The 26,007-nt window shown below is 32.8% G+C and overlaps 1 protein-coding gene across 1 annotated transcript in view; it reads left to right on the forward strand.

Annotated features, from left to right (window-relative positions):
• Nucleotides 1-26,007, forward strand: part of LRRIQ3 (leucine rich repeats and IQ motif containing 3) — a 103,689-nt gene that overhangs the window by 39,812 nt on the left and 37,870 nt on the right. The window contains exon 5 of the mRNA XM_036256784.1: nucleotides 18,342-18,462. Within this exon, the coding sequence (XP_036112677.1) occupies nucleotides 18,342-18,462 (121 nt within the window). The remainder of the gene's footprint in view (nucleotides 1-18,341; nucleotides 18,463-26,007) is intronic.

Consider the following 26,007-nt stretch of genomic DNA (forward strand, 5'->3'; position numbering starts at 1 on the left):
AAATCTTCTTGTGCTTCCAGCAAGGAGAGGGGAAAGGAACCCTTTGAAATACACCAGTCCCACTTTATCTATAGTTTTGCTCTCCATGTTTCAGATAACCATGATCAACCATGGTTTGAAAATATTGAATGGAAAATTCCAGAAGTAATTCATAAGTTTTTAATTGCACACTGTTCTGAGTTGTATGATGAAATCTCATACTTTTCCTATTTGTCCCACCTTTGGGACAGAAATTATTGGTTCATTCAGTGTGTATACACTGTATAAACACCCTATTCATTAGTCATTTAGTAGCCATCTCAGTTATCAGATCAGTTATCAGAGAAAGAGAGAGACCCCATTCAATAAATTTTACTTTAGTGTATTGCTATAATTTTTCTATTTTATTATTAGCTGTTGTTAATCTCTTAATGTGCTTAATTTATAAAGTTAAACTTTATAATAAAGATATATATAAGGGGGAAAAACAGTATAGTCTTCCTTGGAATCTGTGGTAGATTGGTTCCAGGACCTCTCAAGTATACCAGAATTAAAGGGTGCTCAGTCTCTTGTATAAAATGTGCTGTATGAAATGTGGGGTGAGGAGAGGCAGTAGGATCCCCTAACTCTTACATAATTCAAGGGTCAACTGTAATTGAAAATGAAAACACAATTTACCAAAATTTATGGGATGCAGTGAAAGCAGTGCGTAGAGGGACATTTATAGCACAAAAATGCATATATTAGAAAAGAAGAAATATCTAAAAATCATCATCTAAGTTTTCACTTTAGAAAACTAGAAAAGAGCAAATTAAATACAAAGCAGAAGAAAAGAAATAATAAAAATTAGAGCAGAAATCAATGAAATTGAAGATGTCACAACTCAGCCAAATTGAATTCTAGTTGGTTTGCTAGTGCATGTCCAGTCACTTAAGCAAGATGTAACAATTTATGGTCTAGCAACTTATAAGTTAAAATATAAAGTATTCCCTCTATATACTCAATATATAAGATGACATAGAAATAGAATAAGCATAATAAAGGCTTCCCATTTGGAAAAAGGGAGTGGTGAATACAGTTTTCATTACCGCTATAGCAGTTACCAAATTCATTTGATAGGAAGAGTGAACACTTCTTTCACACTGGAGTTACCACATCTGGAAAATCTTCTGGATTTTCCCTGTGGAAAGATTTTATCTCTCCAGTATCATTTATGGCCATATCTGAAGTGGACTATGGAATATTTGTCTTTGAGTGTTGCAAAGTTTCATAGCCTTAATAGATTTTAGGGCCTATAGGTTGCTTTAGATATTGAAGAACCAGAGGCATTTTCAAACAGATTTTAATTGAGTTGGCTATATATTTTTTCCCAAAAACTTGGTACCTTCTGACTTATATGTTTAACTAATTGCAAAGACCTTGTCTAGACATAGTTTGTAATTCTGAAGATTCTGTTCTTTTACTCACTGGTTTTTGTTCTCTACCCATTTTCCTCTCTTTCAAATCAATAATGTCTGCCATGGGTGGAGTCTCTGAAGCAATGGCTTGGAGGGGAGGCAAAATCCTTAATCTCGTCTTTGCCTACAGACTTTTACACCTTAATATCAATATTATTTCCATTTTCCAGTCTCCTACTGAAGCAATTTTATTTTGAAAAGTAGAGCTGTTAACATTTTTATCCATCCAAGGCTCCAGTTACTAGAATCTCAGCCAACTTATATTGCATATTCCAAATGAGATTTCCTGCCTTATCAAAGTTGTATTCTATTCCCATCTCTGATTTTATGCTGGTTAGCTATAGCTAGATTTATTTTTCTCATAAGACTTAAAGTAACAGGTGATATCTAACACTTAAATTCAGAATATTGTAAACAATTTTCTCTAACTCCATAGCCTCAATCAGTATTTAGTCTGCCTTTCAAAGTGAAAATGTTTTGAGGCCATAATAATAATGGTCATCAGCTCTTTAGTTGAGCCCTTGCCACCTGTCATCCAATATCCTGTACCAAGACAGTGCCGTATATTACATATTGTTTTATTTGCAGCATCCCACTCCATCAACCATACTAGTTCAGTTTAAATTAGATTCAACTTTGAGGAATAGAGCTTCAAAATGGTGCTAATTTATGGCGTATGTTTGTTCTCTCATGTAAAAGTCTAGAAGTATACAGTTTAGGATGATGGCACTATTTCACACAGTATTTAGTGATTCAGACTCCTTTTACCTTATGCTACTCTTTGTAAGGCTTTCATTCAAAGATCACTTCAGGATCCAAAATGACTGTCTTTGCTGAGTCATCACATGACTCTCCAGCCATGAAGGTAATGGAAGGGAGTACAATTATGGAAATATTTTAAGTAAAGTTTCTAAGCCTTGCTTCATTACATATCTTTGGCCAGAATTTAGTCACAATGTCACATTCCACTAAAATGAGGCTAAAATATGCAGGTTTTATTTTGTGCAGTAATGTGCCTAGTCAAAAGTCAAGGATTCTATTATGAAAGTGAAGGAGAACCAATATTGGGGAACAAATGGCAGTGTTCACTACAGAACAGATATAGAAGTGAAAAAGGAAGTATTCAATAGAGGTAGAATATTATGATATAATATTATGGAATAAAATTGATACCTAAATATCAGATGACATGGAACTTTCCATCTGCATTGTTAATATAGATGGAAACCAAAACTAAGTTGCACTGATGCCAAAAATCTTGTGATGGGATGATTGTTATTTATTATTAATTCTCTGATTCTTCTTTTTTCTTCTATATATTTTATTTTTTTGATTTCTCTTTGATACTTTCTGAAACTTTCATTTAGCTACTCCTCCACTTCACTAATTCTCCAGTTAGCTGTGTCTATCTAACCTGCCATCAGATCATCTATTTTTTTCTTAATTGATGTTGATTTATTTTTCAGTTTTATACATTCTTTTTCAAACTTTCCTTTTTTTGCTTAATTTTTTTTCTGTAGATATATCAAACTTTTCTCTCATTAAACATAGTAAACAGAATAACTATAGGCTCTATCAATTAATTTCAATAACTTGGGTCTTGTGTACTTCTCACTGAATTTGAAATATCATTTGTGGGAATTTTGAACTCCAGAATGAAGATACTTTCTTTTAGATAGTATTTTCATTTGCTATCACCAGGCACTAGGGAATACCACTAACAATGGTCTACCTAAAATTTCCAATCTTGAGATTTTATGTATTATTTGGGTTTTATTTTAGTTTAGGGCCATTCACTTATACCTTATGGTATAGCTGTTTGAGTCACCAGAGAATGTGGGCAGTATTCTCTCCTTGAACATGGCCTTTGATTTTTGACTCCAGAACTACTGAAGTACCCAAGCTGCACTTCAGTTTATAAATTGTTTCTTCTTGGTCTGCAAATAGTCTCAGAACAAAAGCTTTGAGTGCTGGGTGTACATTTCTTGGATCTTGCCTTCTATTAAGTCTTGATCTGACACATTTTAAATTTTCTGATCAATCTTTCCTGTTGTTTCAAAGACTTCTTCTTTTTTTATAGCCTCACCCGAGGACATCTTTCCATTTTTTGTTCAGATAGAGTGGGGGGGGTGGAGGGGGGAGAGAGAGAGAGAGAGAAACATTGACGTGAAAGGGACACATCAAGTGGCTGCCACCTGCATGACCCAACCAAGTCCGGGGAAAAACTGCAACCAAGGCACGTGCCCTTAGTGAGAACCAAACCTGGGTCTCTCTGGACCATAGGCCGATGCTCTAACCACTGAGCCAAACCAGCCGGGGCTGTTCCAAAGACTTTTAACAAAATATTTTATCTGGCCTTTTTGAGTTCCTGGATGTGGATGTCTTGACTTTCCACTCCACATTTTCTTTCTGTTATTAAATAACTAGTGTGTGTGTGTGTGTGTGTGTGTGTGTGTGTGTGTATATATATATATATATATATATATATATATAGAGAGAGAGAGAGAGAGAGAGAGAGACTTTTGTACAGAGAGGAAGGGAGAGAGAGAGAGAAACATCGATGTGAGAGAGAAACACCAATAGGCTACCTCCTGCACTCCCCCTACTGGGGATTGAGCCCGCAACCTAGGCATGTGTCCTGACCAGAATCAAAGACTTCTCAGTCCATGAGAAGATGCTCAATCCACTGAGCCACACTAGCCAGGCAGGTAGTACAGTTTTCTTTTGACCTGATAATGATCTTCTTTCTTTTAGTCTGTATTTTAAATATTAAATATGATTTACTTATGTTGATTTCATAATTTAATTTTAAGTGTTAAAGTTATTACACAGTGTTTTTTTATACTAACCCTACCATGAATAGTCCACATGTTGTACATTATTTCTTGAGATTTGAGGCAGTAACTAATCTGTAATTTGGAGAATATGGGCCTAATAAGTGTCAGTACTTTTTTTTAACAGGTGAATTCTAATAGTGTTTTATCTCAGTTTTTAAAAATGCTTTTGTTAGTTTATGTTTCTCTTTTTAAGTAATCTAGCTTGGAACTGATTTTATTATGACTCCATAGATGCCACAAAATTTTTATATTTAGGATTCATTAAGAAAGAAAACATATTAAAATTCTATTGATAAGTTTAAATGAAAGTTCTGGAAGTTTTATAGTTAATGATAAATGTGTTCTTTTGCCCATTTAAACTATTTTCTACTTCAGTTTTATCAAATCCTAAAATAAATTGCATGTTTATTAGGCTTCTTGTTTACATTATTGAATTATCATGAACACTAAACATGTTATAGATATTTAGAAAACTTAATCCTAATACAGTTGAAAAATTGTAGTAGTTTTTTTATGGTCTCTATCTATTATTTTAATGATTTTTGGTACTTCACAGTTTTGACATTTCATTATAAGTCTGACAAGCACTACTGAAATTGTATTGTTAACTTTACAACATTTTTATAACATTTCTACTGAAATATAATTTGCATAATACGAAATTCATATATTTTAAATAAACAATTTAGTGGTTTATAGCATATTCACAAACTTTGGCAGTTACCACTATCTAACACTTTATCACCCTAGAAACAAATCCCATCACTGTTACTAATACTCCTTATAGGTGCTGGAAAACATTAATCTATTTTCCATCTTTATGAATTTGACTATTCTGGGCATTTAATATAAATGGAATAATAAAATATGTGGTCTTTTGAGTCTGGCTTCTAACACTTAGCATAATGTTTTGAGATTCATTTGTGCTGTAACATGTATCAACACTTAATTTTTATGGTTAAATAATATTTTATTTCTGTATATACCATACTTTTAATTTATTCTTTAGTTGAGTTGCTTCCAATTTATGGCTATTGTTAATTAGGCTATGAATATCCATGTATAAATATTTTTGTGGACATATTCTTTCAGTTTTCTTGGATGTATATCTACTAATATAATTACTTAATGATATAGTAATCTTATGTTTAACTTTTTGAGGAACTGCCAAACTGTTTCCTGTAGCAGCTGTACCATTTTGCATTCAAATCGGCAATGTATGCAACAAGTTCCAATTGATTCAAATCCTCACCAGCACTTGTTTTTGTTGTTTTTGATTATAGCCATCTAGTGGATGTGAAGTAGTACTTCATTGTGGTTTTGATTTGCATTTCCCTAGTAACTAATGATACTGAGAATCTTTTCATGTATTCATTGGCATGTGTATATCTGCTTCGGAGAAATATCTATTAAAATCCTTTCAATTATTTTTAGTAAGTCTTTTTATTGACAAGTTGTGAGAATGCTTTATATGTTCTTAATACGAAACTCTTATCACATATATAATTCAAATATATTTTTCCTATTATGCAGACTGTCTTTTCACTTTCTTAAAAACACGAAATATTTGTCTTGATGAAATCCAATTTCTGTTTTTTTGTTTTTTGGGGTCACATACCTTTCACGTCACATCTAATAAATCATTGTCTAAACCAAGGTCTTAAAGATTTATGTGTATGCTTTTTTTCTAAGAGTTTTATTATCATTTTAGCTCTTAGATTTAGGATGATTACTTAATTGTTTTAATTAATATTAAAAAAAGAATAAAGAGTGAAATCTTTATACCAAGCAGCCTGACGTTTTCTAGATAGTGAAAACATGACAAGAGAATGTAGGAAGGTTTCCAGAGTCTAGATGCAAGGGAATAATGGAGACTGTAGATTTCAGTAATGTATTGGCCTCTTAAACTTTTATTCAGTTTACCTTTACATGTTTTTTCTCATTATTCTGTTATAAGCAATACAATGCAGCTGGTTTAGTGCCTTTAACTTTCTCTTCAGTTTCCTCGTTTATTCTTACCTATTTAACTCATATTTTCCTTATGTAAATAAATTATCTACCTTTTACATCAGCCTAATTCATGTTCCTGGCTTCTTTAGGAAGGATGCTTTCCATTGAGCTTAACCTTCTGATAACATTTATAGTTTTTAAAATATCACTCAAATTGGAACTTTAACATACACTACATCTTGGAATTTATAGGAAATGATATGTTAATTAAAACAAAATTGATTAGGCTAAGAAAGAATTTGGACTGGAGCAGTACAGGAAATGAAATGGTTAGAGTGATAGGAATTAGCAAAGGACTAGTTATTCAGGTAAGTAGCTTTGATTTCAAGGAGTACTGTAAGCTCTATTCTCTGTCCATGTGACTAGCACCAACTGACCATTTGTACAGTCATTTGTACACATGGAGACTTGGGAAACAGCCCAAGGAAAATGTCAAGTTATAACTGGGAAACATTGCAAAAGCATAACAGAGTGATAAAGGATCAAGACTGAGATAAAAACCTAATCACCAGGGTTTCCCTGGCCAGGTTCCTCAACTGGTTGAAGTGTCATGCTGTACACCAAAAGGTTGCAGGTTTGATTCCTAGTCAGGACACATTCCTAGGTTGTGGGTTCAATTCCCTGTAGGAGCGCATGTGCAAGGCAACCAAAAATGTTTCTTTTTCACATCTCTCTCTCTCACTTCCCTCTTCCTCTCTCTAAAGTCAGTAAAAAAAAAAAAGTAAATAAATAACATAACCTTGGGTGAAGATTTTAAAAAACCTAATTACCAGGTTATGTGTCAGACTATGAGCAAAGAGGATTAATAGGGAACTCTAAGCATTGGTCTGGAGAGGCTTATTGTCTCCTGCTTTTGGCCCTAGAATTGGAGGGACAATAGAGTTTGTATGTTGGAGATTTGGTAACTCCAACGGAAGGAAAGGATGATTACAGAAATAGAGCATTATATCTTACAAACAGTTTTTCCTTCAGAAGAGAACCATTGCTGTATCTTGTGAGAGATTCCAGTATTAGAATTAAGCTAGGAAGAAATAATTATATTTGATCTTGGCTACTATGAATCAGTCAGCCTGTTATTTGAGAGCATTGTGTCTTCTGTTCCATAGATAGGGCTAATAGAGCATAAAGCACTGCTAGTGTCCTCTCCAATGCACCTCCATTCTAGCACAGTACCTTCTTCCAGAACCATGCCATCAAACAATCTCCGTCTCAAAGTTAGCACTAACGTGCCTTTGTTCATTCACCTGAAATTAAGTTTATGACTCCAGTGCCAAAACCTCTTTCACGGAATCTGTTCTTTACTTCCTTTTGTTTACAAATGCGATTATTTCCAGAATTATACCTCATTATCTGTTTCCTTCTTTGTTTCAGTTTATAGCATTAAACAAAAAGATAAAGTCCCTGATGAGACTCAGAACAAAGACTTATTCTCTTTTAATATTAGGGGAAATTAATTTCTCCAATTAATTGGAATATTGCTACTAATAGTTTTCTGGTATCTGTTTATATTTAAATTTATTTATGTCCTACTTTCTTTGAAGGTGGCTATTTTATATAATTTTTCTTTTTAATGTAGGAGTATAAGCCCCTTTATGGCAGGTTGTATTTTATTTGTTTTTGCCACCTTTTACCTAGGTCAGTGATATGTACATAGGAGGCACTCAACAAATATTTATTGATATGAAATACTATTTACTGCATTAAAAATAAGTATAATCTAAAGTCTACTAAGATTATTTTGCGTGATAATTTATAACTCATGGAGATAGTTTCTGAAAATATTAACCCACTGTCAGACTATGAAAAGGGTAGCTAATAGATTTCTGCTTATTATTGAGACTTTTGAATGTGGGGAGAGAGGAATTAAGGTATTCATCGAAAGACCATAGATTAAAAATAAGCTGCAAGTCAACAATAAAGCATAGAGTGTAAAAGTATCTTACTACGTAAATAAAATAAATTTTCTTGCCAGTACGGTTACACGAGAACTTAGAACATCTTTAAAAATAGAAAAGGTAAAGAGGTTACTGGAGAAGGTAAAGGGGTTAATATATACTGTGGTCATTATAATAAAATGTATTATTTCAGAAATGCTATGGACTGATGATATAAACAGACTAAAGATAAATTATATAAGTTAATTAATGAATAGTAGATACTTACTGGGTTATTAAGAAAATACAAATGTTTTGCTGGATAGCCTTAACTTTTCATAGAATGTTTCTTTTTGCTTCTGTTAGAGGTAGGATACTTGTATAGGAGCCATTGTTCTAATACCCTATACCAACTTGTATAATAATGTTCATGAAATCATTTTTCCCCCAACTCTTAGAAATGCTGATATAATCTTGAAATTACTAGTTCAGAGACAACATTAAAGTTTTATACAAGATCCACACTTTTAAAATTGGTGCAAAGTCTTTATATTGGAAATATTGTATATTCTCAACTTCTAAATATTTATAGGAAATGCATATGCTCATTTCACAAGAAAGATCTTAGTGGAAAATGGAGGTAGAAGAAAATATGTAAAAAGGAATACGTTTCCTTTTTAGTTTCAACTTTTGAGTCCACTGAAATGTGAAAAACCTATCATTCGTGTCTCTAGGTTTCTTGCTATCACATAGAGAGCCATGATTATTAGAATTCATGAGCACCTAAATGCAAATCTGGAACTCACTGTCCTCAAGGCAAAATGTAATGTTTGCTGACTATCATTAACTAATGGTACACCTCAAGAGTTTGACTGTATTTTTTTCCATCTTTAAACTTTATTACTGTATTTTTCTTCAGGGTAAAAAAAAATTATGGGTCCATTTTCACTGAAGTGGGCTGGATTTATGTATTCACCTCTCATCAGTGTCAAAAGGAATTGTGCACATCAGTCCCTGGACAACAGGATGAGAACCTGTCTCTGATTGGATACTAGGGATATCAGCTGTACACACAAGATAAGTGTAAAGTTGAAAAGACAAATACACTTAGCAATTCATCCAAACCAGCATATTTTAACAATTTGAAACTTGTATAACAATGTTCATGAAATTATTTACTTCCTCATACAAGAAAGCTAATATTACCATTTTTAAATGCAGTGAAATATACCATCTAAAAATTGCTTTGCAAAGACTGCTAATGCAAAACCTTTTAAGTTTGCTATCTTTTTATAATAGGAAAGATAACAAAATCAATAAAATGATCATCCTTTACCACTTACTTGGAATGAATTTTTGTTTGTTCAAGGTAAGAGAGAGTGACTATTTCAATGTATTTCAATATTGGTCTAAGCCTTGAATGACAAAGGTTTGTATTTTATGACTCATCTAGAAATTCATAGGACTGGATTTTCAAAACAAATTTAGGTACCCTGTCCTGGAAAATATTAACTATTAAACAATGCAGCTGCTCTCTGGTCTATTTAAGTTAGTTTTAGAGATATTCTATCTAAGCATGGATTTTTGCTGACAGTATTCACCTAGGAAGCCCAGAGAGACTCATAGTAAATTGCAGGAATGTCTTTTTATTTAAGTCTTTGTTTAATAAAATATAAGGATGCAGATATTTCTTCTTTTAATAGCTTAAAAACCTAACATAAGGTTGTTTCTATCTTTGAAAGTCTTGGTAAATACCGTGTTAAGTCATTTTATTCAGCCACAGGAATATTGGACTTCATGTAAATAATAAGCCTTTTGACCATGGCTGAAATATTTTCCATAAGAGCAGTAGGGCTGAGGTTGCTACAGAAGCTGGGCTGAATAGACTGTGAAGTCACACAGATTGAGATTTGCACTGAGGCTGAAGAACTTGTAGGTTGGCTACCACAGTCAGTGATAGCACTTTACTAAGCCTATATAGAGGTATAGCCCCTGAGTATGTGTATAGTTTTTAATGCATCTATTATATAATCCACCCTTTAAATAACCTACCTTTTGCTCTAGCATTGTGAGGGAAGGAACATAGTTATACTGCATTTGAAATAGTCATTTTAGTCCTCAGTATTGCAACAAAAGCTTATTCAAAGCAATATTTACAAGTATTCTGAACTCCAAAAATGAGTATATTATTCTTAATTTCTAAATATTTATAGGAAATACATATGCTATATACATTTGCAGAAGGCTAAAACTTCAGTTTTAGAAAATATCCAAGTAATTGTTATTGAGTCAATTTTATCAACGTATATTTACAAAGCAGATTTAGGTTGATTATGTTTTACTTTTAAAATATAATTATATATATAGCTTCTATATTAATTTATTGAAATGTTTTCTTTATGGTAACTATAACCCCCTCCTCACATTCTAAACCCCAATTTAAAACATATAAACTTTCTAGCCTGGCTGGTGTGGCTCAGTGGATTGAGCCTTGTCCCATGGACTGAGAGGTCCTGGTTCAATTCCCAGTCAGTGCACATGCCCACATGCCGGGGTTGTGGGCTCAATTCCCCAGTAGGGGGTGTGCAGGAGGGAGCTGATTGATGTATCTCTCTCACATTGATGTTTCTATCTCTCTCTCCCTTCCTCTCTCTCTCAAATATCAATGAAAATATATTTTAAAAAATAGATAGTTAAGCTGGGCCGTTGGTTCAGTGGTTGAGCATCAACCCATGCACCAAGAGGTCACCAGTTTGATTCCTGGTCAGGGCACATGACCAGGTTGTAAGCCTGATACCCAGTGCGGGGCATGCAGGAGGCAGCCAGTCAATGTTCTCTCTCATTGATGTTTCTATTTCTCTCTCCCTCTCCCTTCCTCTCTCTCTAAAATCAATAAAGAAAAAAAGTTTTTTAATAAAAAATAGAGGGTTGAAAATGAATCTGAATTTTAAAAAACAGAGGAGTTTAGTATAACCTATATATTGTTAGTCCAGAAAAAGATAGAGGGGATTGTTATCTCTGTCACCACTCTTCAATTTTTAAATGATAAATTATTATCTTTCTTGGGGGAATAAATATCTAGTGAAATTATTCATCTGATTAATTGACAACCAGGTACTTATTATTTAGTTGTCATTTATAGGGAGCTTCATAGCTCCTCAGTACATCTCTTTAAATTTTTAGTAACACTCAGAGAATTTTTCATTATTATTCACTGAGATTTATTAATATACCGATGTCTATTTCTACTTTCAATCCTGTTATACATGAGTTTTCCTTACCTTCTTCACTCGATACCATCAACAGAGAGCTCTCTTGTTACCATTTTGGCTCTCTGGCTCACTGTAATGTAATATCAACAGAATAGGTAGAGAGGTGTGCACAAGTAAAGACATAATTATTCCCATAAGATGCTTATGCTTATGTTTTTTTCTGTGCATGTGTGGACCATATTAAGGAATGGTTAAGTATATGAGACTAACAAATTCAGAGATTCTAAGTTAATGTACATGATCAAGAGCTTCGAAGAGGGGAATTGGAGAGTTGTAAAGAGTCGCTGAGTGAAAACTTTGGAGTAACTATTGTGTATGTAAGATTTCAAAACAAAAGAAGGGAATGTTAAAGTGTCACTTGGAATAGAGTCCTTTAAAAATTACAAGCAAGGTATTTCTGCTTAAATTCTGTCCAATTGTTGGACTCTCAAAAAAAATGGAGTTTCATTTTATATTGAACCAAAGTTCCTCAACTTCCACTTATTCCTCCTAGTACTTCTGTTGGCACTGTTCATTCAGCCTTTAACCGGTAATTACTGAACATCTGCTGAGTGCCAAAGGCCTTTCTTGGCACTGCGTAATCAAGGCAAGCAAAGTCCATGCCCTTGTGGATTTTTTTTTAATGATAATAATTTAAAAAATGAAACTAGCAAACAAATAAAACCCCAAGTTGTCACATAAGTAAACAAACAAATAAAATTGTGATAAATTCTATGAATGAAATAAATAGGGTGCTGAGATAGAGAATTATAGAAGGAAGCCTACTTTTTATAAGATTGTCATGTAATATTTTTCTGAGGAGATAATATTTAAAGTAAAGACCTGAAGGATAAGAAGTTTAGCCACGCACAGTGTAGGAAGGAGAGTGTTATAGGTAGACAGAAAACCTTGCACAAGGAACTGAGGCATGCAGTATCTTGTTCAGTTTGAGTTGGGTTCAAGGGATTGCATGAAATCCAGTATGCCAGTAGTATAACAGACACAGTCTGGTAGCATGAGATGAGTTTGTGTGGTCAAGGACCATATTTTGCTGGATGTTTTGTAACTTACAGTAAAGACGGAAAGATATTTAAAGCTAAAAAGAAAAATTATTGGACTTACCTTTTGATAAATGTAAATGTCTTGTGAAGTCTGAGACCAATAGGAGACTATTTATGGTTGGAAGGGATGATTATAGCTTAGACTACAAGGAGTTAAATGAACAGATCTGAAATACATGTAGGAGGTAGAACTGCCAAGATTTTCTGATGGTTTAGAATAGACAGAGGGTTTCAGAAGAAGGATAAAACAGAGAACATTTTTTTTTTTGATATGTTGTTGTTTTAATGCTATGAACATGAGAATAGTATCATTTTACAAGATGAATAAGATGGAAGTGAAGATGAGGAGCCTGAATCTCTCTTTGTTACCTTTTTCCTATTCTGGGTTTAATCATGGCTTATTTTTAAAAATAATTCAGTAGGCAGGCTGCTTTCTTTTCATGTTCCAGGTTATCAGTAATCATCTGAAAATGTGTGCCCTGACCTGACATAGTACTTCAGCTATGGTTCTGATCAGAAATGAATATGGTAAGGCTATCATTTCCTACATTCTAGATGAAATGCTTAATCCGTAGAGTATAAAGTCATCACACAATGAACTTTTAATTAATTTACTCTTAACTAAAATATCTTAGTCTCTTATTACTCAGATTTTTTCATTACATTATATATTTCAGTGATCAAATTATTTTCCCCAACTGCAATATTTATTCCAATGAAAGCTTATCTTTTTAATTTGATCTATTGTTCCAGTCTACTGATATTTTAAATTTCTGTCTGGTGTTAACTGATTTTGTTTTTTAACTACCTCATATAAAAATATGATAAGCATTTTTAAAATATTTTTATTCAAATCATTCATATAAATATTGATCAAGATAGGACTGAGAACAAGTCCACATATCATGATATTGGAGGTCTCCCTTCAGGTTGGCATTGTTTTATGAGCCTCTTTTCCAAGTGATGACTCAACATCTCTGATCTCTACTTAATTGTATTGTCTTTTCATAAGTAGTAAAAGCATTTGTCAAATACTGCTGAAATGCAGGTTTCTCATATTAAAGAGATTTGTACCTGAATTAATTTTGACCTTGTTAAAAATAAAATTATTAGTTTGTTGTCAATTTATACTGCTCTGTGCTGATCATTCCTTTTCTAGATGTGAACAAACATCCTTAACATATTTTCTTAACTCATTGAGTACTGGTGTCTATTATAAGGTACCTTAGCTAACAGAATATATGTTCTGTTATTGAAAACAAGAGATTTATTTGATTAATCCCAGGCTTCTGATAACTTTTTTCTTCTCCATAATTGCAAAGACCAAGCCTTAGTTCATGTAGGGCTTTAGATCATCGTCCACTAAATCTGTTTCACTGAGACATATGAACCCGATTTTATGAGTTCTTCTTTTATAAAAGCCAAGGAAGGGAAAATTATTTTAAAAGATGACAAATGGTGACATGTAGATATATGAAGAGGGATAAGTGGGAGAACTAAAGGAAATCTATTTCTGAAAGGAACTAACTATTTCTTTAATTTAGGGACTTTAAATTTTTATGATTCTATAAATTAACTAACTATAGAGAGGGGATACTCAGATTTGACAGATAGATATATACTTTTAATTTTTTTATTCTATCAGGGAAGGTAAAGGAATATGTACTAGTAGAAATAGAATTGTTGAACATATCCTTATATTCCACTCATTATTTCTCAGGGGTAGAATATAAGTGTGAGATTTAGAAGAAAGAAATGATCCATTTCTATGATTTAAATAGAATTTGAGATGATTTTTAACATATGATAAATTATATTGTTAGGAGGAAGAGACAAAGAGATTACTAAAATAGAGGAAAATTCCTAGAAGATACATGATGACATAAGGAAGAGTTAAGATGATGTAATTTGAATAGTATTAATGGGCAAATTTGAGGTTGAAAACACATGTGGAATGGAGTGTTATAGATTTGGTAGCAAAACAGTTGTCTATATTTTTTCTAGTACATTGTTTAATAGAAAAAATTGAACACAGATGAAAATAGAAGCAGCATTATTATTATTTTTTAAAATATCTTTTTTCTTTATTGATTTTAGAGAGATAGAAAGGGAGAGGGAGAAAGAGAGACAGAAACATCAATGAGAGAGAACATTGACTGGCCACCTCCTGCACACCCCCACTGGGGATCAGGCCCATAACCTGGGCAGGTGCCCTGACCAGGAATCCAAGTGACCTGTAGGTCCATGGGTCAACACTCAACCACTGAGCCACACCGGCCAGGCCAAAGTCCCTAAATTATTTAGTCATATTTTGATAAAGTGTTTATATTGTATATTATATTAAAATTATTATATTATAATTAAATAATATATTAATGTAATTACTATATTATATTAATATCACATTATATTATATTATATTATATTATATTATATTATATTATATTATATTAAAATTAGTCTTGGTAACCATAAGAAAAATTCTATGAAAAGAATATATGAGCTCAAAAGTACCTACTTATTTGTTTTTCTAGCAAAAAGTATATTTTTGTCATGTATGTGTAAGAATTGATTAGTGAAAAAGTTTTTAGTAAAGAACAAAAACTGAGATTTATTCCAAGACCAGTTAGTACCTATCATGAGCATTCAAAAATTGTTGCACAGTCAATCACTACATAGAGACAAATCATTTTCAATAAATAAACTAGAACCCGGCCATTGTGGCTCAGCTGACTGTCATCCCATGGACTGAGAGGTCCCGGTTTGATTCCTTGTCAGGGTACATGCCCGGGTTGTGGGACCTCGATCCCTGGTGGGGGGATGTGCAGGAGGCAGCTGATTGATGTTTCTCTCTCACATCAATGTTTCTATCTCTCCTTTCCTCCCTCTCTAAAAAATCAGTAAAAACATATTTAAAAATAAGTAAATAAATTAGAGAACATCATATATAAAATTTAAAAGATAGAAACTCAAGGATATTTAATTAAATATATCTCTATTGTATAGTATAGGGATTTGGGCAGAAAATTGAAAATACAGGGGATAAAAAACCTATCCAAGTGTCTCTGTTAAACTGCAGAAAAAAGGATGTTTCTACAAGAAGACAGGTCAAGGTAGGGGAAATATGATGATGAGTTCTCTATTTCAAAATTCTATCAGCTACCACATATTAACAACTTTTTATGAATTTTCTCTCAATGGATGCAGGTGGTGCCAGTCACCAAAACTAGAAATAAGTATTAGTAGGTTTGGAGAAAAAAATGTCTTCAATTCTCTGGAGTGTATGATATCTGTGACATTTTCCAGGTGAAAGTGCATAGCTCATGGTTGTTATAAGTATACATAAATTAATATTGGTACAGAGCGTTAAAACAATGACAGATAACAAGCACTATACAAATATTTCATAAAAAATATACAAAAGTAAACATCTCAGTAAGGAGATCTATTTGAAGATATATATTTTGAGTCCTCAGAATTAAGACTGGTGGTTCTTTTTTTTTTTTTTTATCCTCACCCGAGGACATTTTTCCATATTTTGTTCAGATAGAGTGGGAGGGAGGGAGAGAGAGAGAGAGAGAGAGAGAGAGAGAGAGAGAGAGAGAGAGAAGCATTGACATGAAAGGGACACATCAAGTGGTTGCCACCCGCAGGGCCGGGGACAAACTGCAACCAAGGTACGTGCCCTTAGCAGGAACCAAACCCGGGTCTCTCTGGACCGCAGGCCTACGCTCTACCGCTGAGCCAAACCGGCCAGGGCAAGACTGGTGGTTCTTATCAAGGAAAGCATAATATCCTGGGAAGGTTTTTCAAAATACAAACGTATACTCCCTCCCAAGATTCTGTTGTGTAACCCCCTTCCGTGGCAAACTGTTATTGATTTCCTACCAATATCTGCTTTTTCTTCTTTTTTGATCAGAGACCCTCAATTTTACTTCAGGCAGCAATGTACCTAGTAAAAAGGCCATATTTCTTATCCTCTCCTTTGTACCTATGGGTGGCCAATGAGATATAAGCTAAAGTTTTTTGGAAGTATTTCTGGGAAAGTTTCTTAAAACACATAGCCTGTCTTTTATCATTTCACCCTTTTCTCCATATTGCTGACAGAGCCATACATATTGTGTTTGGAGTTTTAATAGCTATCTTGACTCATGAGTCAACATTGAGTGTAGAAGCCATGTACATGCAGTAAGGTAGAGATGACAAATTTTTATAGAGCCTGGGTTCCTGATGACCTGGTGGATCCTCCGAATCACTCCTGGATGGACTGTGAAGAAAAAAGGGGTAACACAGTATTAATTATTTAAAAAATTCCAACCACTTTACAGACATTGTTCAGTTTACATCTGAGAGTAGCCCATTCTCTATGAATTCCTTTCAATGTTTTATTTGTTATTTCTTCCACATATATATTATTCATTTGTACTTTATTGTTTTTATTTTTCATTGTTGAGAGTATTACATATGTTCCCTATTTTCTGCCCTCCTTCCAGCTCCCACCCCACCCTAGGTCTTCACCTCACTATTGTCTGTGTCCATGGGCTATGCACATATGCATATACGTAAGTTCTTTGGTTAATTTCTTCCAGTCCCCTCTACCCCCTTTCCTCTGAGATCTGTCAGTCTGTCCCATGTTTCCATGTCTCTGGACCTATTTTGTTCGTCAGTTTATTTTGTTCATTAGATTCCACATATAAGAGAGATCACGTGATATTTGTCTTTCACTGACTGGCTTATTTCGCTTAGCATAATAGTTTCCAGGTCTATTCATTCTATCTCAAAAGGTAGGAGGTCCTTCATTTTTACAGCTTCACTGTGTGTATGTACCACAGCTTTCTTATCCACTCATCTACTGATGGGCACTTGGGCTGTTTCCAGATCTTAGTGATTGTAAATAGTGCTGCTGTGAATATAGGGGTGCATATATTATTTCTGATTGGTGTTTCAGGATTCTTAGCATATATTCCCAGAAGTGGGATCACTGGGTCAAATGGCAATTCAATTTTTAATATTTTGAGGAAACATCATATTGTTTTCCATAGTGGCTGCATCAGTCTGCATTCCCACCAGCAGTGTACTAGGGTTCCCTTTTCTTCACATCCTCGCCAGCACTTGTTTGTTGATTTATTGATGGTAGCCATTCCGGCGGATTTGAGGTGATACCTCATTATGGTTTTTATTTGCATCTCTCTGATGATTAGTGATGCTGAACACTTTTTCATATGTCTATTGGCCATCTGTATGTCCTCTTTGGAGAAGTATCTATTCACGTCCTTTGCCTGTTTTTAAGTTGGATTGTTTGTCTTTCTCTTGTTGAGTTGTATGAGTTCTTTATATATTTTGGAGATTAACCCCTTATCAGATATATTACTGGTAAATATGTTCTCCCATAGTATGGGTTCCCTTTGCATTTTGAGACTTGTGATAATTCTAGTCCCATTTTTCATTCTTCCTTTGTTACTACCTTTTAGTGTTCTGTGAAATAATTTTGCCTCTCCTTTCTTATTCTGAATTTTTCTTTAGGCTTTCTGGGCAACACTAAACACTCACTTCTGTGTTTATTCCTTATTTCTCCTCATCCCCTCTAGTTCCTTTAATTATGGCATCCGTCTGAAATGTCTCCCTTTTGCATAATGTCTCTTAAAACCTTTAACAAAGAATATCATTAACTCTTAATAGAAAAACAGTTCATCAGAATCACACACCATGGAGTTCTTTTCACCTTTCCTAACTCTGGCTTGTCTCACAGATTTTTGTTGCTGTTTTACAATGAAAATCAATAATGATGTTTAATACATGTGACAATTTTTTAGAACTCTAAAATAGTTATGAGATTATCATTGATGTCATTGCTTTTATTTTGTTTCCACAGAATATACTTTCTCCTGTTGATTTAGAAAATTCTAGTAAACAGAGAAAACATGTTTCCTCTCTTTCATATGAATTAAAGATAAAAGGTATTGGCAAAAAATCAAGACATCTCGTTCAAAAAGGTCAGTTATATGAATTTTAAATTATATTTGATGAATAGATTTTAATGAGGAGTAACTAAATTCTTTAGAAGTTGGACATGTTAATTTTGAATTATAAATATAAGACTGTGTGAAATATAGGTTGAGCAGTCTAGATAAATTATCCATATCTCATTTAACATTTTATAAATATACAGATTAGAAAGTTATAAATCCTTCCTAATACACATGCTTACATGTCCCTTCCTCTATTATCACAATAAATTTATATTATCACTATTTGAGGGTTAGCTAATATATAATGTTTTAATTTTTGTGACTATGTAAACGCTACTTGCAGCTGAGCCACACAATATATTAGGAATATATTTGCTCCCTTATACTAATTTTAAAAAATTGCTTGAAAAATCTCATACCACTGCTATCCCCAAATTCATTGTATATTTTTTTCAAGATATTTCTATTTGAACCTTTCATTTTGTGGATTTCTTCAAAACTGCTTACTGTGTAAACCTGATTTTAATAGCTATCATTTCTTCAACTGTGATCTCAAGAATTTGTCTCTGTGCTGTTGGTACCCTTGTTTCCAGGATTCTATATCTTGTTCTTTTTTGGTTTATTTTATTATTTTATTGCAGTGTCTTCTTCATTAGTTTATTATACATAGGAAGTAAATTTTTTAAAACCTTGAAAGCCAAAACATATCTTTATGCTATACTTAACATTTGGTTGATGATTTGGCTGTGTATAACTTCCTTCAGAATTTCTTTAATTACTTTATTTTCTTCTAGCTTCCTGTATTGCCTTTGAGATATATATCACCATTTCATTCTTAGTTTGTTGTATATAAACGTCTGTTTGTTATTTTTCCCTTCTGACTGGAAATTTAGCATTTTCCCTTTCTAACAGCTGTTCTGCAATTTCACAGTGATTTGTCTCATAGGTATTTGTTGTTACCTGAGGTGGATTTTTATTCCATTTAATTTATTGTGGCTTTTCAATCTGAAAATATTTCTTAGTTCTAGGTGTTCCTCTTGTACTATTTTCATGGTAAAATATGTATAACAACTTACCATCTTAATAGTTTTTTTTTTTTTTTGTTACGGATGTTTCTCCTTTTTTCCCCATTGACATCCTCCTCCCCATCCTCCCCACCCTGTCCCCAGCTTTGTTGTCCATGTCCAGTTTTTAACTGTACAGTAAGCAACCATCACCTCTTTTTTTTCTTTGTCTTTCTAGCTAAGCTTATTGATCTTGTTTATCTTTTTGAGGAACCAAATATTGTTTTAATTGAATTTTCTCTGTTGCTTTTATAACTATTTTGTTTATCTCTCCACTAATATTTATTATTTTCTTTCTTCTGCTAGCTTTGAGCAGAATTTTTTTTTCATTTCTAGTTTTATCTGATGTAAAGTTAGGTTGTTAGATACATTTTTTTCTTTTATAATGTAATCATTTATAGTCATACAATTTCCTCTTAGCACTGATTTTCCCGTATCACATAGTTTTAGGATATTGTGTTTTCATTTTTATTTGTCTCAGATGTTTTATAATTTTCACTATGACCTCTTCTTTGACTCATTGGCTGTTTAAGAGTGTGCCATTTAATTTCCACATATTTGTGAATTTTCTAGTTTTCCTTATGCTGCTGAATTCTACTTTCATTCCTTTATTATGGCAAAATATAATTGGTATGATTTCAGTATTTTAAAATATATTAAGATTTGTTTTATAAGCATATTGCATGTCTTGGATAATGTTCCATATGCACTTGACGAAAAAGGTGTTTACTGATGTTGCTGCCAGAGTGTTTTGTATTTGTTTGGTCCAATTGCCCTTTAGTGTTGTTCAAGTCCTATGTTTACTGATTGATCTCTCTGGTTGTTCTATCTATATTAAAAGTGAGGCACTGAGTCTCCTACTATTATCGTAGCTGTTTGCACAGTATATTTTGTACCACTGCTGTTTAGTGAATGTGTGCTTATAATAATTATCTCTTCTTGGTTGATTGACCCTTCTATTATACAGTATTTTTATTTGTTTATTTACTCAAGGTCTGCTGGTTTAAGTGTTAATCTCATATAAAATATATCTTCACAGAAAATTCTAGAATAGTGAGTCATGGCTTAACCAAATTACCACATAAAATTAACTATTACTGACAGTTTTATTGAATATAGAATTCTCAGTTGACAGTTTTGTTTTAAATTTATCACTTTAAATATATTGTCCAACTGCCTTTTAACCTGCAAAATTTGTACTGAATTATCTGCTGATTGTCTTATTGAAAAATGTCTTGTATATGGTAAGTCATTTTTCTCTTACAGTTTTTAAGATTCTCTTTATCCTTTCTTTTCCTTTTTTACACTTCTTTGTAGTATCTCTCATTTTGGGTCTCATTTTGTTTATACTTCCTGGATTTTGTAGGGCTCTTTTGATCTGTAAATGTATGTGCTTCCTCAAAATTGGGAAGTTCATTTCTTTGGGAGGTTATTTCTTTAAATAACCTCTCTACCTTTTCCTCTTTTCCTTCTAGGATTCCCATAATGCATGTATTGGCCCATTTGATGTAAATTCCTAAGTCTCTGTTTACTTTTACACATTCTCTTTTTATTTTATTTCTCAAACTCTGTTATTTTAAATAAACTGCCTTTAATTTTGCTGATTTTTTTTCTTTTTGTTCAGGTCTTCAGTTGAACCCCTCAGGTGGATTTTTCTATTTGGTTATTTTACCATCTTTCTAGAACTCCTGTTATTAAGATGGACCTCCTAGACTGATTCTCTCATTTTCCTATTTTATTACTTATTTATCCATCTCTTTTTATAATTGTTATTTTGGGGAGATACTTACTCGGTTTTTATCTTCTACTTGTATAGTTTTAAATTATATAATAAAATTTCTAAAGTACATATATCTGTTCTTGGATCATAGATGGAATATCTTCTCTACATCTCTGAGGATATTAGTACCATCTAGATTTGATTGTTTTTGTGGTTAATTCTTCTGCATGCTATATTCTCCTATTCCCTCCAGTTATTTTATCCTAAGAGCTTTTTGAAAAATGCTTCTAATCTTTGTTTTTTCACATATAATTAAGAATTATGTTCTGAAATGATACTTGGAAACACTGATCCTATTTGTGGTTGTGTGTTATTGATTTGTAACTTTAATGTATAATAATTAAGTGGAATCCAGACTCTAAGTCTAGACTCCCTAAGATGCAGGGATTCTTCAGAAGACAATTCCAACATTTTGTCTGTGATATATGAATAACTGCTATTGTTCTCAGCAAAACTTGGTATAGCACTTTCATTTTATCTCCCAGTATTTAGTCAGGTGATTTCATTCTTCGTCTTTAATGGTACCTGGTGTTCCTGAATCAAGAATCTTTTTGGTTTATCTTCTCCATAGGGTGAGTCTTTAGTCTCCTATGAGGGCATAGGAATGTAGGAGTCACCTGGTTATGTGCGGTAGCCAGAGGATCTATTGATCTAATTATGCCTTTCAAATAATTCCTTAAACCATGCTTCTAATTCCCCCTCTCTTTAGTGTTTGCCACGTGCAAATAAGCTTATGAGCTTTCTTTTTTTTTTTTTGCTTCCCTGAATTAAACTTTAAATTTCAACTTCATACTGTCTTTTGTCAGTTATCTCTCATCCATTAGCTTTCTACTGGCAAATGTTTTTTGGTGTCACTGCTGTTTCTGCCTTTCTATTCTCATTGTCTTTGCATGTTTATTTTTGGTTTTTGATCATGGTATTGAGGGGAAAAATAACTATTTTAAAACAATTTAATCTACTTAACCAGAAGTCTATATTAATATTTTAATTAAGTTTACTTGTATGCACATTTTTGTATTAAGTATGTGGTAGGAAGGAAAAGTAGGAAGGAGAGGAGGAGGAGACAGGTAGGGAGTTTTGGAACACCCAACCTGTTCTAGTCATGGGGTGTGTGAACCCTTGGAAAACAGCACTCATAAATCATGCAGGGTCCTGATGGACTTCCCTCTCAAGTGTGTGCTTTGTACAGCCACAAGCAGTGGATCGTGGAAATTTAAATGTGTTAGCCTCTCCAGTGCTAGATAATGTCACTTTGTAACATTTAATTTAATTTAATTTATTATTTCTGTTTTACAGAAGAGGAAAATGAATTTAAGAAGCTAAGATAATTTATCCAAGGTCACATAATCCAAAAGTGCCAGAACTGATACTATTTCCAGGCTCTGTCTCCTCATTCAAAGTCTAGTGCCCTTTCTATTTAACCATGATGCCTCCTGAGGACTATAAATGTATTGCTACGTAATAATTAAATCATATGCATGGGAATATGGTTGTATTAGATTAAGCTGTCTAAATCTATGAAATTTAACTCACTTTGTCATTCCCTGTATTGTTTTAAATATTGTGCAGCCACCCATTTTTATATAAAATTCTGTAATTTCCCATTTTTAATATTTCTGATGTTAAAAACGCCATTAGAGTTGAAAGGTATCTTACTTATCTAAAATTGTTAGACAAATTAGAATAAAAATAACATTTTCCTCATAATTTTTCATTTAACTAACAGAAAATTACCTTATATTTGCTTTAAAAATGATTAATTTTAAAAGCAAACAAAAATTATACTAATTTTGCTTGAACAAACTATTATTTTTTTGACATGAGTTTTTTTTTTTTGTTTTGTTTTTTTTTAATCAATTCAGTGTTAACATAACAGTCTGAGGAATAGGGTAGACCCAGAAACATGGAAGTAGGGTACAGACTGACAACCCTCAGAAGAGGGGATGGTGGGGGGAGGGAAGAGATAAACCACAGAATTTATATGCATGTATGCAAAACCAACGGACATGGACAACAAAGCTGGGGATGGGGTGGAGGATATGGGGAGGAGGGTGTCAATGGGGTAAAAAGGAGAAACATCTGTAACAAAAATAAAATTAAAAATAAAATTAAAAAAAATTGTAAAAGAATTGCTTTTATTTTCTTTTATTAAGTAATATTTTCTGTTACATTTAATATGTGGTATTGTGTCTTTCTGTTTAGGATTATTTTAATCCATTTGCCGAGTTGTACATAGCAGCATATATTCAAAGTCATGTAGCATGAGAAATAACTTTTCCTCTTAGTATCTCTCCTTCCTTTAATACAAAGTTTTTTGTGTCAGAATGATTAGCATCATTTCTTTTTCTGATTATCGTTAAACATCATGGGCTCAAAAAACCTTATTTTGGAAGATTAGGAAGTTTGACAGTCTCCTTCCCCTACTATTTAGCGAATATTGACTAACAGCATTGTGTTTGAGATGCCGGCCCTTTCTGGACTACTTACTTATTTCCCTTTGATTGTAAGATGAACAATGCCAGGGGTACTGAGTGGGAGGAGTGCGGGGGCAGTCTGTAAGAGGTAGCCTCTCACCCTGCCAGTGTGGCTCAGTGGTTGAGCATTGACCCATACACCGAGGTCACTGGTTCAGTTCTCAGGGCACAATCCTAGGTTGCAGGCTCGATCCCCAGTCTGGGGTGTGCAGGAGGCAGCTGATCAATGTTTCTATCTCTCTTTCCCTTCCTCTCTCTCAAAAATAATCAATAAAAACATTAAAAAAAAAAAAAGAGGTAGCCTTTGTAACTTTCATGATTTTCATAAGGAGAATCTTTTTCAATCCTGGCTTCTACATACTCCTTGGTGTTTGCCAAAATTTACTTATGATAAATGCTAAGCCCATTGGATTAAATTTTTCATTGTTATTTAAATATTCTGTTTCCTTGCTGATTTTTCTTTTGTCTGATTAACGAAAAAATGAGAGAGAGATATATATTGAAATGTTCCTCTGGTATTGTGGATTTGAAGGCTTCTCCCTAATTTTATTAAAGATCTACATGATTGTTTTTGTTACATATTTTTGGTGAATTAAACCTTTTACCATTATGTATTTCCCCTCTTTGTCCATAATAATGTTTGTTTTGTTTTTTTTCTCAGACTCTATTTGATCTGATATCAGTGTAGCTGCACCAATGGTATATTAGTTAAAATTTTTCTCATATATTTTTTACCCTTTTATTTTGACTTTTTGCTTTACATGTATATCATGAAACAGCAAATTACTGGTCAGTTTATATAACCATCTGTATATATTATATTTATTGAAAGAGTTAGGCCTCTTTCTATCTTTTACATTCTTTTCCCAGTTATACTTTTTCTGTTTCTGTTTTCTTCTTTATTGTTTTTCATAATTGACATCAATATTTTCCCCTTTACTTTGACTTTTTATTTTACTAATAACAAATTTTTTTAAAGTTACAAAAATTACAAATTATTTTGGAATATTCTTCACCTGGTCCCCAAATGCTGTTATCTTATATAATCACAGTACTATTATAAAAACCAGGAAGTTAACATTGAAACAATACCATTAAGTTATCTATGCACCATATTTAGGTGTGGCCAATTGTCTGACTAATGTCTTTTTTTCTTGTCTAACCCAATCTTACTACCTGGGTTTTAATTTTGTCATTATCTATATACTTCTACTCAGTTTATTTTGTTTTAGCTTTAAAAACAAAGATTTAAGAACAGCAAAACTATTAAGTTATTTGATCAACCTTATTTTTATTATTATTTGCACTATCTCCTAGATTGATTTCTCATCTTATTTCATCTCACTTTTCTTTAAAAGTGTTTATAATGTGAGTATATAAGCTAGAAACATTTCTCCTTTTATCAGAACATATATTTAGCCTCACATTTGAGCAATAAGTTAGCTAAATTTTGCTTTTGTTCAAAATTTTCTTTCAATGCTTTAAAAATATTTTTTATTGTTTTATTGAATTTAGTATTGCTATGGAGAAATAGGATGTCATTTTATTCTTGTTCCGTTAGAAGCTTTTAAATTTGTCTCATTGTCTTTGGTGTCTTTAAATTTCACTATGATATATATAGATTTGTTTGTTTTTTCTTTTGCTTTCTTCTACTTGGCATGCCTTTTATTATATCTTCACATATTTTTTTTCTTCTCCATTTTTATTTTTGTCTTCTGGAACAGCAGTTTTACCTAAGCACTTTTACTTCTATTTTTCATAACTTTCATTTATTTTTTTATGTCTCTTCATCATTCCCAGAATTCTTTTGGAAGAATTTCTCCATATGGTCTTTAAACTCATAAATTATTCTTCAGCAGCAGCCATTTTACTATTTATGTTATCTACCTACTGAAGATTTTAACTTAGATGCTTTTATTACTATTCTTTTCTCATTCTTGTTTCATATTGCTTTATCTTTCCTTTTCTTTTTTGGTACATTTATATAATCATCGAAAATTATTATTCTGCCTAATTTTGCTTTCAGCAGCATCTTTTGTTCAGATTGTTCTTTTTCTCTTGATGTAGTTTTATTTTCGCCTGTGAGATTTTACTACCAGGGTTATTAGACTCTCTGTTTGATCATGTGAATTCAGAAATTCCAAATTTTAGACCCTACTCTCTGCTAATTCAGGTAAGCTCAAAGAGAAGAGAAGGGATGAACTTTCTGGCAGAGACCACCAAGCTCCACAAATAACACATTTCTGTATGG

Source organism: Molossus molossus, unplaced genomic scaffold, assembly GCF_014108415.1.
Source record: "Molossus molossus isolate mMolMol1 unplaced genomic scaffold, mMolMol1.p scaffold_m16_p_12, whole genome shotgun sequence".
In the NCBI taxonomy this organism is placed as follows: domain Eukaryota; kingdom Metazoa; phylum Chordata; class Mammalia; order Chiroptera; family Molossidae; genus Molossus; species Molossus molossus.